We start from the raw sequence: 17,209 nt of genomic DNA, 5'->3' as shown, positions 1-17,209 counted from the left end.
TGAGATAGAAAGCAAGAACAGCAGATTGTTTTTCATACATGGCACACAAACATATATGTGCCTTTAATAGCGTTCTGGATTGTAAGTTTGTGTTTTGTAGATAAATCACAGAAATAGGCAATGTCTAATCATCTTTACAATATTGAATAAGTGATTTCTAAAACCAAGTATTTTATTTCATGTAAAAATTAAACTATACTAGAAATGCTGCACTACAAAATAATGTTGTAAGGGTTATTCAATCCAGTGTTTGGTCAAAAAGGGACTTTTGTTGGGTCATAATTTAACATACATTATGCTGGGTTGTTTTAACCCATTATTGGGTCAAATCAAAACAATTTCAGGGTTATTTTGACCCAAAAGCTAGGTTAATCCCTTCAACACCAGGTTTAAAATAACCCAGAATTTTTGGAGTGTGAGTTTTATAGGCCTGTATTAAATATATAAAGTATAAAAAATATTGGGTTGTTTTTAACCCAGGGCTGGGTAATTATAGGACAGAACACATTTCTGGGGTTAAAATGACCCAAATAATGGGTTGTTTTAACCCAACTGCTGGGTTGTTTTAACATGGTTGATTAACAATAACCCATGCAGTTGGGTTAAAACAACCCATTATTTGGGTCATTTTAACCCAGAAATGTGTTCTGTCTTATAGTTACCCAGCCCTGGGTTAAAAACAACCCAATATTTTTTAGAGTGTATAACATTAGATTATAATCTATAAGCAGGGGCGCCGTTAGGGGGGGTTCAGAGTATGCCAGGCATATGGGCCCAAAAGTCCGCTAGGGGGCCCCACCGTCATCACTTTCCCATTTTTTTTTATTGTACACATTTAATTATTACCACTGTAGTAAAATGTAAAGTAAATTAATATAAAACTACTGTGAATGACTTGAATTGAGACACTTTTAAAAAAAACAGCGTGCAATCATGACCTAGTAGATGCAATTACATATTTGGCGGTCCTGGTGGTTTTTAATTTGATTGTGCGGATATGGATATGGGTGAGTAGACAACATTTTTGTTTGGGATCAGTTTGGTGGGTTTGCTCACAAATAGTCGACAGCCCTAAAGTTTGGCATTTCAAGGTAAGATCTCACCTGCCACTAAAAGCGTTTATGCTGATCCGTAAACAGTATGTTTCATGAAAAATGAAAAATATTTGTGTTAATACAAAAGGACAGCAAGAGCTTTATTTAAGGAAATATTAGCATAGCGACTGCTGACAACTATTGCATTTCTAAGACGGACAATAACTTAATAGGCGGAGTTAAACATATTATTTTCTAAATAAACATGAAATAGGAGAATTGTCTAAGCCATAATTGAGTTAAATTTTAAATGACTAAGAGCTGGTTTTAATGTGACAGCGCATCATTTTCAAAGTGAAAGTGATTCATTTTTATTCAGGTTTGCAACAGAGGTTTTGCCCAAAATAGTAAACTTAGTGCAGCTATTAAACGCTATGTCAGTTTTTAACATGCATCCTAATTGAGAATGTCTGTTTTATATTTATGTTTGAGTATTGTTGTGCTTAAATATTTTTGTAATGCTGTTAATGTTTTGTTTTAATTTAATTTGATTATTAAGACTCTAATTTTAAACGCCATATATTGGGCGTTGTAATGGATTGAAGGCTAATATGACGTTACAAATGGAGGCGGTCATTAGACATAATGTTCGACTTTAAATTAAGTTTTGTTTGCTTCAAATGTTTGCTTCAAATGAATTTAGTTTAATATAGTTTGTCTCTTAATTTTAATCAATGTTTTGTTGATAAGTGTTGTGAATATTAAAGAAAAAGAACATTAAAAAGAACACCGTGCATTTCATTACGTAACAAATATTAACTACTGCAATATAGCCTACTACCAAATGCCAAAACATGCAGTATTATCTTTGTAATGATAGTTGTTGGATGTGCAAAATCATATTAGGGGGTATATCACTTTAATCGCTTTTCAAAAAAAGCCTTCAGTGCACAGAAATAAATTTGCATGCTCATCAGCAGCACATTTGATTGCGGCCTGTTTTTGACTTTAAAAATCAACGTCATATTTAAAACTTTAGCCGATTGTGCTTTTTGCAATTTCTGTGGCGAAGCGCACACTCTTAAAGATCAACGTAATATTAATTTTAATTTTGCTGGCCACGCTTTTTGTCATGAGCGGAGGACGGAACACATACCACACGCACAGAGAACAGCGACATAAAGAGAATATAAGTTATTTGGTGTTTTTCTGATGAATACAGTCAGTTCGTAAGAACATTTTTAAATGAACTAAAAGATCATCAATATGAACTCTGAAGAATGAACTATAGGCTAAACATAATTGTACACATTTCGCTTCTAAAACCGCACAGAAAACTCAACTGCCGCGAATTTCAAAGAACCTTTCATAGATTTCCATAGATTCAGAAATGCATCTCCATGCATTATTCTTCTTTTAGTGATTTATTTAAAATCACGTGAATGTTTTCTGCCTTACCAGATTAAAATGGTAGGGTATTCGTTTTTCGAATAAATCTTTTTATTTTACTTCATGCATTTATTTTTAGTGCAAATGCGACCTGTAAAATTAAATAAACGCACTCAATTGAGTAATTTTATATAGCTACACATTATGGTATGACAATCAAACAATCCTCTAAAGGAAGGGGCCCAAAATTCTGTCTTGCATACCCCCCTTGAAACTGTTCATTGCGCCCCTGTCTATAAGGACAATCGCATTATAATATTATGCAATACAACTATATATTTTAATATATGATATGATGTATATACTTTGTATTTAATTATTTGCTTCTCTGTTTTTTTCTTCATACTTCTTAAAGGTGCAGTGTGTAATTTTTAGAAGGATCTCTTGACAGCAATGCAAAATAATATAAAAAACTGTATGATCAGGGGTAGCCTATATAAAGACCTTTCATAATGAACTGTTACGTTTTCATTACCTTAGAATGAGACGTTTTTATCTACATACATCGAGGGTCCCCTTACATGGAAGTCACATTGTGACGCCATGTTTGTACAGAAGCTCTTAACGGAAATTTTTTTACTAAGTTGTCTCCAACGATGACCGTTGTAGTACAGCTGGTATATAATAAACTTTAAGTTTATTAAAAGAGACACTGTAAAACAATTAAACCTCAGGTGGTGGTTTTAACCCAAATTTAACCTTCAGGTTGAACTGGTTACAGACATGAAACTCTGTGCTCCTAATCTCTTCATCACAAAGGCTTTTGCACTGTCACATCACTGGGTATCTGCTGAAATATATATGATATTATGTATATATGTTGTTCTGAGATTGCAATTTTATATTCATGTTTGGTTTCATTTTAAAGGTCATGGTGCGATGAGTAAAAAGGTCTCATTTCTATTAGGGGTGTAAATCGGCACCTTCATGACGATTCAATCCGATTCCGATTTCTTAGGTCAACGATTCGATTCTTTTCGATTCTTCAGAATTCCCCGTGATCCGATTCGATCCGATCTGATTCGATCCGATTCGATCCGATTCAATTCTAGATATTTTTAGGGCTGTCAAAAGATTAAAATTTTTTATCTGTTCTAAATTTACCCTAATTTAACATTTTTCAAGTTTTTAATGCTCTAATCAACATGGATTTGGACAAATATTTATGCTATATGCAAATGTATGTTTACAACAGTCTGTTTACATTTTCAACAGAACCATCAGCCATAGTTTTATATTTAATTTTCCTTTAGAAGACCTTGTTCTTTCTCCATTTCTGTTTGCTGCTGCATCATTTGTGACCTGTGCTTGCAAATTGAGTTGGGATGAGCAAATTTTCTTACATTAGTTAACATTTAACAAACATTTAACATTAAAAAACTTCAAAACAATGCATGATTTGTTGGAATCTGACAAAACATGACAGAACTACACCTGTTCACGCAAGCAAAGCAAAAACAATATCACTATGTGTTAAATTTATGTTTTTTTATATTGTTTAAATCTGACATTAAGACAGAGTCTGTCTGACAGACCACTTTAATGTACTATTCGCACGGGATTAGTATTACCTGGGGACCCTGTGTGATTTAGAAATTACCTCCCTACGTCTGAGTTTCGTGTGGCCGGTTCGCACGGGATAAGCAAAGCCTGTGATTTCACTCAAATTTACTGACTGATCTCCCCGATATAATGTTGAGGCTTTGCATAACACTATCACGCAACACCGTGACACGCTGTAAAAGGTACCTTTACCAAATCATATTTCGTTAAATCGAGTGAACGTGTGGGGAAAAAAGTGAAACTGAGATGACAGAATTAGCGTCCTCTGCCTCTAGATGCAGTTTTATAGATTAAAATTACTTTTATCTATCTGATCAACACAAATACAAGGCGCCAAAATATGATTGCTTACCAGCATTAAAACCGCTTTTAATAAAAACCGAATTTCTCCGCTCCGTGGACGAGGAGGCAGCAGCCAATGTAACGTCTGGCTTTATATTAACTGACTGAACACTTGACTCTCGCCTGGGCATTTAGATATGCAAGTTTTTCATCAACAATATATCTGCGTGAAATATTAACATCATGATCATCTGCCGACTCGACTGTTTCAGCACGTCCTCTACGGAGAGTCCGCTAACGGCTTTTCGTTGGCTCCGCGTGAGCTAAATGTTTTTGTTCTGTACTTTTTTACTCGCATATATTTCTACATATTTTCGACCGGAACCCACGGAATATAATATAAGTTATTATGAATAGTGGTTAAGCTTGTTCTGAAATGATGAAAAAAGCCAAATGACTAAAAATGATCTTACAACTTAATTTCAAACTTTATAGATACAAATTGAAAATGTCCTATATTAATATGTATTGCCTTCAAGCCTAAACAATGTTCTTTAATATAATATATATATTCTCATAGGGGAAAAATAGCACCCTGCGTTTTACCTCATTGACAGTTCTGCATATTTTTAATCATCAAGATGGACGAGAGAGACTGATTAGAAGTTTAAAATTAGAAATATACTAATGAAGTCCTCAAGTTTCTCAATGAAAGCCAAAAAAATCGGAGGGATGTGTCTCTGTATGTGGGCTTCACAGCTGCAGTGCGAGAGGCGCAGAAACTGAGAAAATAAATAAATAAAAAGGCGCACAGGTAACAAATGCTGGCCAAATTACAGAGATGCCTATTCGCACGGGACTAATATTATCAGAGGACCTCGGTGTTCGGCAAAATATGGTAGGTCATTTGCGGAGGAATTTTTACTTTACAAATTACAGACATGGCCGATTCGCACGGGATTAAGATCACAGACAACCTCTGTAATTATTACAAATCACTAGAGGTCACCAGGTAATACTAATCCCGTGTGAATAGGACTTAAGATGTAGACTAATGCAAGGGTTTAATATAGCCTAATGTTACACAACAGATACTTTTCCCTAAACAGTTAACCAAACATTCACTTCAGATATAACAGATTATATGTCATACCTGCGTGAATTCTTGTCAAAACAGATATTTTTAAAACTGTAATTTTAAATGTCTATATCAGGGTCACGCACTCACGCGTTTGTGTGCATGCGCGTCAGACGACAGCGTCTGGAAGATTGCTTTTGAGTCACTCTTAATAACTCTTTTAACATCAATCAGGTCCAAAACTTTATCTCTTTTAATAATTATTTTAACATCAAGCAATGTATTTTCTGTCATTTCTGCATGCTTTAAAAACGAAACCGAAAGTGAATGAAGACGCATCTTTGCTTTAGATTATGGATTTGGGACAGTATACACTTCTCATGAAACGTACAGATAAGGATTGTTTTAGATGTTTAATGACCATTTAGAGCATTGGATTCGCTAGACGAGAGCTTAATGTTCTTATTTTTATGGAAACTTCCTACTCATCGAGACAGCGCGGGTCACTTGCTGCGTCTCAATTCATCCAGCTGTGGGCTAGACCAAGGCTCAAACAGAAATAGGGCTTGGGCGCCGCGTTGCATTCTGGGACGTGGCGGCCATGTTGGTGGCCTCGCGAATGTAATCATACAGCAAGTTGAACGAGGAGAAGCGGCAGAGTTGGGAGAATTAAAAGAAAGAAAAAAGATGTTAAAATCCGGAAAAGTATGTGTAATTTACTGGGATACGTTAAACAGGGAAGCAGGGACCGGTATGTGGACAAAATCGGAACTATTAACGGTTGGGATCCATATGAAAAAAGAGTCATTTAAGATAACAGCGTGGTTGTTGTAAGAGCACGATTTCACGCCAATCTGTAAGCAAAGTCACGTATGACCTAGCTTCACAACTAGCTTAGTTAATGCAGCAGTTTTTGCTGTCAGCAGAGGGATAGCAACAGAAAGATGAATGTTGAAATGTTCCCGTATTTTAGGCGAGTAAACCGGGACATTTCCCTTATGTTCAATGTTGACTTAAGCTATATAAATTAATATTCAGATGTTATACTTCACTGTCGTATATATAAATGTCATTTATATGTCATGTATACACATTACTGAGGGGTTGAGGTTAATGTTTGGTTTCCGATATTGAATAAAACATAATGAAGTTTTGTTCTTATCTGTCATTTTTAATGTAAATTACTTTTAATGTGTTACTTTATTATTAATACAGCAACGGTTTACCATGGTTGAAAAAATAACGACAAATTAATCAAATTAAGACACACGATTGAGAGAAAGTATGTCTCTAAACAGAGCGCAGCATGGAGCGCAGCAGTAAAGGAGGCAACCAACATGGCCGCCACGACAAGTAATGACGTCACGACGCCCAAGCCCTATTGCGTGTTGCGCTGACGGTTCCATCGCTTTTAAAAGACTTTGCAATGTGTGTGAACAACAGACTGTGAAACGTAAATAACGCGTGTGAAGCGGTGTGACATAGAAGTTAACAATGAGGTTAGTGAGCGCCACGCGCAGCTTAATAGTTGGTTGTACGCATATGTCTGAGCGAATGCTGAAAATAGACAGGCGGCAAAATAAACACATTAATAATCGATCCTCTTGCGGACGCATCGATGCATCGAATCGGCGCCTGTATAATCGATGCATCGATAAGAATCGATTTACACCCCTAATTTCTATAAGTCTAAGATAAGATGGATCATGGTTTTAGAACTTAGGATAAAATATGCATTTCTTGTAGAGGTGGGTTGCCAGATACTTCTGGCTAGTTTGACCAGGTGCTCTTTAGTATCACTTAATTGGCACAGGTCAAACTGGATTTTGACCAGGTGTACTTTAGTATCACTTGGTACAGGTCAAACTGGGTTTTTATGTCTTTGTCTCAAGCTGTGTATAAAAGGTGGCCTGGCAAAATGTTCTGGGAGCTATTCTGTACCCAGAATCTCCCACACCCTGTGTGTATTCAAACATAATGGAAGAAACTTTTAACAAGAATCTTCCTAAACCATTTTGGGTGTATTATATTCATGATAGAAGTACTCTGTAGCCAGAGTGTCTATTGCCAGGTATGACTTTGTAACTGTTGCAACTGTTGATCATTTTAATTGGAATTGAATCATATTCTGTATGATATTCTTTAAGCTGGAACCTGCCTGGTATAATAAATTGTTAATATGGATTCATTTTAAATTCTTCAAAATTGTATTGATTTATTTTAATTCTTTCAGAAATTATTATTTCCAGTAGATTAGAAGGAGTCTGGTATTACCGCAAAATAAGTGTGTCAGGATATGATCACACTGGTGTTTTGATGGTCGAATGGAGCATGGGGCACATTCATTAAAACTCTCAGATTTATGTCTATCACCTGCCTTAGCAAGTTGCATGAGCGCTAAACTAAAGTAACTATTTTTATGATCGGAGCAAGCATGGGGCGGCCAGACGTAAAAATATTAGTTTTCCCGGCAACCTCTGACTAAGATCAGACTGACAATTTTGTGTCCGTGAGATATACGCAATACCGGGTCCCTATGAACGAATAATTAAGACTATGGGAATTTATAAATAATCAAATATCTAAATTATGATCAACAGATAATTGGAATAATACACCAAATTCTTACTTTATAAAATTGGAGTCAGATTATAATTTAAATACAGAGGTCAAAAAAATTTGAAATAATCCTGATATGGAGTTATTCTTCTAGAAGCGCTACGGACGGCAAGAACACGTGATCCCTTCACCACGCCATTGGATACCTTTGTTGGGCCGATGGGTGACGTCTTACACCCCTTTTTCCGGTGGGGGCTTTTCTATGCATTTCAAAAGCAAGGGGTGAGCAGTGGACTGAGCCGTTGGTTGCAATTCACAACATCACCACTAGATGCCGCTGAACTTTACACACTGCACCTTGAAAACATTGTTAAAAAGCGCTATACAAATAAATACACTTGTTGGAATGCTTTATTCTGATTGGCCAGTCATGACATTTGTAGGTTTGTTATTCCCAGATAACAACTGTTCAAAACTACTAACACCCTGTAATCTGGATGCTGCAAATCATTTTGACAGGTGCATTTTTATTACACAAAAAATCATATAAATTTGTCTTTTAATTACATATGTGACATTATATTTGCAAATGATTAAACCAAACAGTGTGTTTGGGACATTTGAATGTCTTGTCTTACCTAAAATGAGAAAATAAAATATTTAAAATAAATATTTAATGTTCACTACTTTACTTATGAGGCAAATAGTCATGTAATAAGCGGGATAATGTACAGGCAGCCATTGGTTATTGCAAAATAAGCCCCTTCTGTGTGATTTCTTACCTAAAAACAACGGTTGGGTTCGTCCATATTTCCCCCAATCATATGTTAAAACAACACAGCATTCTTAAAGTGTATAAGAAATTATATTTTGTATTAAGAAAACGACGAGGACTACTTATTTTTATTGTTTTAATTTATGATAAATATTTAAGAGTTAAAAACACACTAAAAAAATTGGCAAAATGAATAAAATAATAGTGCATGATGAAAGCACTTCAATACATCTGAGGTAAGAGCCTAATATGACAAATCTCCCATCTTAATATTTCAATAATGATTTAAAACCATAAAAACTGCACATTTCATCACAATTACAAATAACAGGTTCACAGTCACTGCCATCTGTTCGTGCTTGGCAAAGTATTTGATTCCACTTCCCCTATTATGAAGAATATGGAGTCAATTGTTTCAGATTTCCCCCTTTTGTTTTACGTCACTATTGGGTCTCCATACGCACATCTTGCCTCGATGCCGAGGTTGAACCAGTTGCCTTTCCCACCCTTATATGCACTGGTGACAATTCTGGCCCAGCCCGACTCACCCTATAAGAGATCAAACAAGACACCCTGTTTTATTATGAGAACTAGTTAAATTGCAGAATCTGATTTTTTACATAAGATTGCAAAGATGTAAAACAATTTTGTGAATCTTTTCTATTGATTTCGAATTGCTTTAAATCCATTCTGAGAAAAGCATAGCAATTATCAGGGCCATTAACCAGTGGTCTCGTGGGCCCTTTGACAATGTCACAAAAATCCATAATTTATACACTTTGTAAATCTCATATAAATCACATATTGAGCATTAAAGTATTTTACAGTATTTTTTAAAATTGTCTGACTTTGCAAAAACACAAGTTAGAAATGCTTAGCTTAGTATCCAAAAAATTGTTGAAGACTCAAATTTTTGATTTTTCAACCCTTATTTTATAAAACAGATCTGAGACCCAAACCCTGTTACGTTACTCACCCAAAACTCGCCCCAGGAGTTGCGGACAATCCAATACTCCGTTCCATCCTCTGCTACGCCCCAGCCTGCCACTGAGATGATGTGGTTTGAAATAGGCAGTATGTGAAATTCTGCAAAAATCCCTCCATTATATGCCTCCAGGCCTTTAGTGGCTTTTATTGCACAGCTGCAACACAGAAATAAAATACAAAAGATATAATAACTATTATACAATGTGCCAGGGCTTTGAGATTTGTGCACAAGTCTATATATGTGCAAAACGTGATATGGGGCTTACACACTGACATTATGCATGAGAAATGTTACAGTATAGGGGGTGACATGGGGTGAAATATATGGCCTTCTACTTTGAAGTTTTATTCTGTTAGAGTTGACCTTCTTTTTCATTAAAGGAGCTATATATATACACTCACCTAAAGGATTATTAGGAACAGTGGCGGTTCTACGCGAAGGCCAAGGGTGGCCCGTGCCTCTGTAGACATGTCACTGGCCACCCCGTGCTGACAAAATAAAAAAGTATAAATTTATTTAGATTTTACAAAAGCGGAACTAATGCGACGCAACGTTCTACACTGGCAAATTAGAGCGACGCACCCAACCACTGCACTGTTGCTGGCTGCGGGTGCTGCTCGGCGAGTGTCTCAATTTGTTCCCAATCTCTCGATGTTGTGAATGTGTATGCAGGTTCGGGCACTGGTAAGGACTCTAGCTCACTTCACATTGGGCACTACTTATTCTCCTGTGACATGGCTGCGCGTTGTGATCATTAACAGCTGTTACTCATCAACAACCGGAAAAACCAACATAAAGTTTACACATTGTAAAAAGCGCTGTAATTATGTTCTTACATATACGTGCATAAAATTGGAGGAATATTATTAAATGTTACATATAAAAATCTTTACAATTTAAAATAAATATTATTTTAAATATTGAGTATTGTGGTCCCTAACTGTCTAGCAATGTGTGTTTATATTTAAACTAAAACAAACGTTTGTCTTTATAAAAGTTTGCATTTCATAAAGTTTATTGAGTAGGCTCACGTGATTTTCGGTTGGAGGGCTTTAGAAAAGGTCACGTGATTTCCAGTAAGGGAACATAGGGACCATTGATGCTCACTGGTTTTTGCGTTGCATGGAATTTTTAGGTAACTAACGTTTGGCATAATGGCAGACTACCTAACCACCTGACTACTGAACAAGGAAGCTGATGAGACCCCAGCTCCTCTTTTGCACCTGCACTGTTGTATTAAATAAATATGTATATGATTGTAAAGTAAAATAAAGTTTAAGTTTACGCCAAATTCTGACTCTACCATCTGAATGTCTCAACAGAAATCAAGACTCATCAGACCAGGGAACATTTTTCTAGTCTTCTGTCCAATTCTCGTGAAAAATGTAGCCTCTTTTTCCTATTTGTAGTGGAGATGAGTGGTACCCGGTGGGGTCTTCTGCTGTTATAGCCCATCCGCCTCAAGGTTGTGCGTGTTGTGGCTTCACAAATGCTTTGCTGCATACCTCGGTTGTAACGAATGGTTATTCTATTCTATCAGGTTATTCTTCTATCATAATGAATCAGTTGGCCCAATCAACAATGCATTTTCGCCAACAGCACTGCCGCATACTGTATGTTTTTTCCTTTCACACCATTCTTTGTAAACCCTAGAAATGGTTGCATGTGAAAACCCCGGTAATTGAGCAGATTGTGAATATTCAGACCGGCCCGTCTGGCACCAACAACCATGCCACGCTCAAAATTGCTTAAATCACCTTTCTTTCCCCATCTGACATTCAGTTTGGAGTTCAGGAGATTGTCTTGACCAGGACCACACCCCTAAATGCATTGAAGCAACTGCCATTTGATTGGTTGATTAGATAATTGCATTAATGAGAAATTGAACAGGTGTTCCTAATAATCCAGACAACCATAGGAAGTTTATTTGCTAAGTTTTACATTTGAAATGTTTTTTGTTGTTTGCAAATTACAAACCTGCACGTGACGATTTTTTATAACATAATCTGCGGCTCATTTCGGAGTTTGCAACCTCTAGAGGTCTATGTGCCATAGCAGCCTCATTTAAAGGGGACATATCATGAAAGTCTGACTTTCTCCATGTTTAAGTGCTATAATTGGGTCCCCAGTGCTTCTATCAACCTATGCTGCGTCCGAAACTCTAAAATGCTGCCTTCTGAGGCAGCATCCAAGGCAGGAAGGCATCAAGGCATGTCCGAATTCAATGTTTGTTTATTTCCTATCTCCTGAGGTACCTCCATTGTCCTGTCCCACAATTCTATGCGTGGGCATACAATGTGATTGGTCGAGCCTGGTCGAGTTTGAAAAAATAAAATGGCGGCCAAAGAAGCATCTGGAGCACAAATTTAGTGTAAATAAAGGTATATATAATTACTTTTTACACCTTTTAATTGCATTTCTAGCAAGAAATTAGTATTGTAGTTTTCAAATATGTAATTAGTTATCACAAAGGCGCTCTCTGTGTCCGAAAACGTTTCTCTGAGCTGCCTTCATGCCTCCGAAGTCATTGCCTCATGAGGAAGCGAGGCAGTCACTGCCTTAGTTTTCAGATGCAGTCCTAGAAAATGTTAAAAAGAATCAACCCAGTAATTTAGTTTTGGTAAACCATTCTCTGCAAGCATGTGAAAAAATTGGTCATTGAAATTTGGCTCTCCTTGTGATGTCAGAAGGGGATAATTTATATATATATATATATATATATATATATATATATATATATATATATATATATATATATATATATATATATATATATATATATATATATATATATATTTATATAATTTTAACATATTATAATAACTTATCTGTGTGGTATTTTGAGCTAATAATTCACATACATACCCTGGGCACACCAAAATAATTAGCAACCAAGCTGTTAAAATGAATTATTGGGTAAATTGGGGGAATTTTTGTGGGTTTGAGACCTGAGTTAATATTTTTTAATGATTCACATAGTTAAAAAGCCTACAACACATTGATCTTTATAAAGTAACAAAATAGCTTTCTAGTCAAATATTATGTTACATGTCTAATAGCTACAATGACCCTATTGTTACTTTATATTAAAGGTTAGGGTTTAAAACTTGCCTTATTGGTCCATTTTTGTAGATCTCAGCTTTCATTTTGTCCCGTCCAGAGACCGTCCCGTAGTCTCCAACCTTCCACAATGTGTAGTTTTTTATAATGGAGCAGGAACCAAAGAACGAACACGTGCCACATTGGTTAAATAAATTGCACTCTGCAAACACAGATCAAGACTTAAATACGGTATGTAACCCTGTTTGTGAGATCCAGACTCGCATATTGCAATTTATTGTTTGTACTTGATGTTATTTACACTTGATATTTTGTCAGTCATGCCAAACGTCTCATCCCATAATGCTAGAATGTTGAAAGAGGCTGCTAAGGTGCATTTATCATCCACCAAATCTATAATCTTAATTCTGGCTGCTTAAAGAAGCACACCTCATTATTCATTGGACTGTTGGACAAACAGTGGAGAACCATATGCCAAAGTTTAATATTTAAGTCTTGTGCCATTTTAAAGTTATTGTCTTACTTTGATTGCGGGCTTGGTAATTATTGCAGGTCTCATTGGGAATGCCCTGCTGGTGTGCATATGCATATACACCCAGATCATTACCGCCATAGCATGACCCCGCATCTCCACAGTCGATCACATTCTGCACAGACAGGTAAGCAGATGGCCAAGCCCCCTTTCTCTTGATGTTAATGCGATCTTTAAAGGAGGGAGAAAAACATAAGAGTAACTGACTTTACTGACAGAGTTAACATACTCCTAGTTACTAATTTAGTAGACTTTCATCCAAAGCTAACACTAAGAGGATGGTTTATAGATCACCCTTTATTTTTTATGTAAAATGAACAGTTCTGAATAAATAAAACTCTCACCTGCGAGCGCGCTGGTAGCACCCATAGCCCAGCACGAGCCGCAGTACTGAGGAATGTGCTGGTTGCGTGTGATGCTCACATAGTTTTTGCCATCAATGTTGCGCCAATCCCAGGATGCCGGGAGATCAGAAGCATTTATATGTTCATGAGGTCTGGGATATGTCCTAAAAACACACATGTTAAATATTATTACACAATTTGTGCTATATTAGTCAAGTTAAATACAAAATCAAACATAACCCATAACATAATCTTTGGTATCACATCATTGATGAAAAAAATACTTTCAACGAGTAAGCAAGCAATGAATGAATAACTCAAATTAGTGATGTTACATTTGAACCGAGGCTTCTGAGCTTATGTCAAGCAAAAATGGGCATGCCAGGTGAAGCTTTGATTCGAGTTATAGCAGCCAGGGAAAAACTAGTAAGCCATAAGTAAAGGGACAAGAGCCCAACTAAAACAAACACTGATCACCATAATGTTGACTTTAAATAAAACAAAACATCAACATCTAAGCCTAATAAATTAATTGTGTTCTCAAAAATGGGCATGCCAGGTTAAGCTTTGATTTTGACGCTTTGCATATCAAAACTTTCGCAACCCAGATGTTTTTTATATCCCTCATAATGCTTTATAGATAGTATTGTTTGTAAATATACCTGTGCATGTGAACATTATTCAGTAAAATACAGTATCGAATTGTATGAATTTTAACTCATACTGAAATGTATTGCCACACTTGAATGAGTAAATACATTTATTATATTGACCATTCACATACATGTTGTCTAAGCTTTATTTGTTCACATAACCTTAAAATTAATCTGAATTTCATCAGCTTGTTGCTTCATTGATGGAGCTTCTTCCAGAAGTAACTGCTTTATGTTTTATTAACCAAAAGATGGCGCTGTTTTTGACACCCTCGAAGCTTTGAATCATTGTTTGAATCAACAGTCAAGGGACGTATTAGTCGAGGCTTCATTTTCCCCATCACTAACTTAAATCACTAGATGTTGAGCACTACTATCAGATACTAACCACAACAACTATAATACTAAATCACAAGCTTCTTTATGCCATAACAAACGTGATTTTAACACACAAAGTTATAGCAGCCAAGAAAAAAACTAGTAAGCTATAAGTCAAGGGTCCAACTAAAACAAACACTGATCGCCATAATTGTGACTTTAAATGAAACAAACCATCAACATCTTAGCTGCCTTATAAATTATTTGTGTTCTCTGAAGCAATATTTTGACTGAACATTCAGAAATAATGTTTTATAACAGTTTTAAAAGAAAAAACAAGGTTTCACTATCATTTACATAACAAGCTAAAAAGTAAATATAGAAAACTGTCGTTTTAAACATTGTGTGAACATTTAGGGTGTTTTCACACCTAGTTCGTTTGAGCCCTCCAAACGCTCTCAGATCAGTTCAGGGTATGTGAACAAACCAAGTGATCTCAGACCCCCTTAAAAGGACCCAGAAGTGAACCGAACTCAGACCACGTCAGGAGGTAGTCTGAGTACGGTTCGCTTTTGGGTTCTTTTGTGGTTCGATTTCTTTTTGATAGGTGAAATCAATGAGGTCCTGGTCCGCTTTGCGTGTTGTTTGGACATTGTATCAAAATCAACTGCTGCACAGAAAGCTGGGATCTGAGTTCTTATGAAGTTGTGATGTGAACAAGAAAAGGTCTGAGATCACTTCAGTTCTGAAGAGGACCAAAAAAAGAACTGGGTCCTCTTTTGAGTCCACTATATTGTGAACACCAAAAGGACTGAGGTCACATTCAGCTAGTTCCTTTTCTGGTTCACTTTAAGTGAACTGGGTTTGGTTCTTTTAAAATGAACTATATGTGAAAACACCCTTAAACATAATGTTTGAAAATGATAGAATGTAACATTTCTATTCATCCGCATCCAGGATATTTTTTTCAGGCCTGCCACATTTGAACCATTACAGTTTTGGCTACCTAAGACACATTCATAATATATAAGTTTGTGCTTATATTTCTTGACTGTATCTATCTTACAAACTTCATGAAAAAACTTACTTTAAAGTACTTCCTTGTACTGGTAAAATACCATGGTGTATTAATGTCCATACCTTATAAATGATGGTCTGCTGTCCTCGATAGGTTTAAAACATGCGTGTGATATCTCCTGATCATCATTAATTTCCCCTGCAGATATATTTACAGCTAAACTAAACAATATTGACAACCAAAACAAACCGCTTGCCATGTTCGGTGTTTACTTGCGGCGTATAAACAATGCGGAAATCTTAGTTCCGCTCGACTTCATCCAGCGCTGCGCAGACCGATCGACTTATGACGTCGAAGTACCGCGAGAGCACAGCTTTCACGTTACTTCGATCGAACCTCTTAAAAATATGCATTTATCGCCCTCTACAGCACTGGAAAGAAATAAACCGGATTGTACAGAATAAAAACACTTAGGGTGGGTTGCACCAACAAGGATTAGGCCTAAATCTGGTTTAAATCAAAGCTTATTTAATAATTCCGTTGCACCAAACTTTAAACCTGTTTAAAAATAAACAGGTTTAAATTTAAACTGTCATTTTGATCCAGGTTTAAATCTTACAGTAAATCTAGATTATCTTTAATCCTGTTGCTCCATTACTTTAAACTCCGTTTTAAATCTCAGTGAGGGATTAACTTTAAACTTGCATATGAGGAGGTTTAAATATGTTTTTTTTACAATTAAATGTCTGGCTAAATTATTAGAAACACATACCGTGAGCGTGGTGGCGCTATTTAAAGATGCGTTTATTATAACATCTCAACAAAGTGAGTTTGGCGGCTCAAAAAGATTATTATAAAACGGCCAGTTCTGGTTCTTCATTCTGATTGGTTGAAACGCGTTCTCAGCTGTGATAAAACTCACCGGTAAACCCACGGCTCAAACCGTATTACATAGCTTGTATCACTGCGCCACTGTTGTTGTGTACTGTAGAAAATAACTGTCAAAATGTCGGATTTTGTTGTCAATTTTGATTTATTGGGTGGGCTAATTATATTATATTGTATTAATTATAATCCTCAACAATTGAACAATTAATGGCGATATCCAGATAAGTGTCAATAAATATTGTTGAGTTTTCTTGTTGATTATGCTTCCGTGAGGAGTAGTTGTACCGTATATTATCCACTGGGTGGCGATCTTTCACAAACACTGATGCTTTCACTCAACACTTTAAAACTCAAGTGTATTTTTTGATCAGCGATCTGAATCGGATCTCTAACAAAAGTCATTCACAGAAATGGAATTATCCCAACATTTTGCTCAAAATTTGAGAGGATAAAAGAACAATTGAAGGTAGGGTGAAACGTTTTTATTTTGTTGTTTGAAAGCAGAGGGTCTGTTCTTTCATTTGATATATTGTATGTTTATATATCTAAAGAAGAACATTTTTCTGGAAGGCATTAATGTTTAACTAAAGCTGGGTGGCAACTCTTTTAAAAAACGCTGGCAGGGAAAGTGTTAAGCATGCTTCCAAGCATATTTGATCCACACGTCA

The 17,209-nt window shown here is 36.1% G+C and overlaps 1 protein-coding gene across 1 annotated transcript; it reads right to left on the bottom strand.

Moving 5' to 3' along the window:
* Positions 1-8,358: 8,358 nt before the first annotated feature.
* LOC129443171 (cathepsin Z) lies at positions 8,359-15,965 on the bottom strand. The gene is made up of 6 exons (XM_073864382.1): positions 15,776-15,965; positions 13,665-13,828; positions 13,312-13,491; positions 12,840-12,990; positions 9,717-9,882; positions 8,359-9,289 (listed from the first exon to the last, which is right to left on the bottom strand). Exons 1-6 carry the CDS (start codon positions 15,910-15,912, stop codon positions 9,176-9,178), a joined length of 912 nt encoding a protein of 303 aa, XP_073720483.1. The 5' UTR covers positions 15,913-15,965; the 3' UTR covers positions 8,359-9,175.
* Positions 15,966-17,209: the final 1,244 nt, after the last annotated feature.

Source organism: Misgurnus anguillicaudatus, unplaced genomic scaffold, assembly GCF_027580225.2.
Source record: "Misgurnus anguillicaudatus unplaced genomic scaffold, ASM2758022v2 HiC_scaffold_26, whole genome shotgun sequence".
Classification (NCBI taxonomy): Eukaryota; Metazoa; Chordata; class Actinopteri; order Cypriniformes; family Cobitidae; genus Misgurnus; species Misgurnus anguillicaudatus.
The sequence above is the reverse complement of the archived record's forward strand: the minus strand, read 5'-3'. Positions and strand labels throughout refer to the sequence as shown.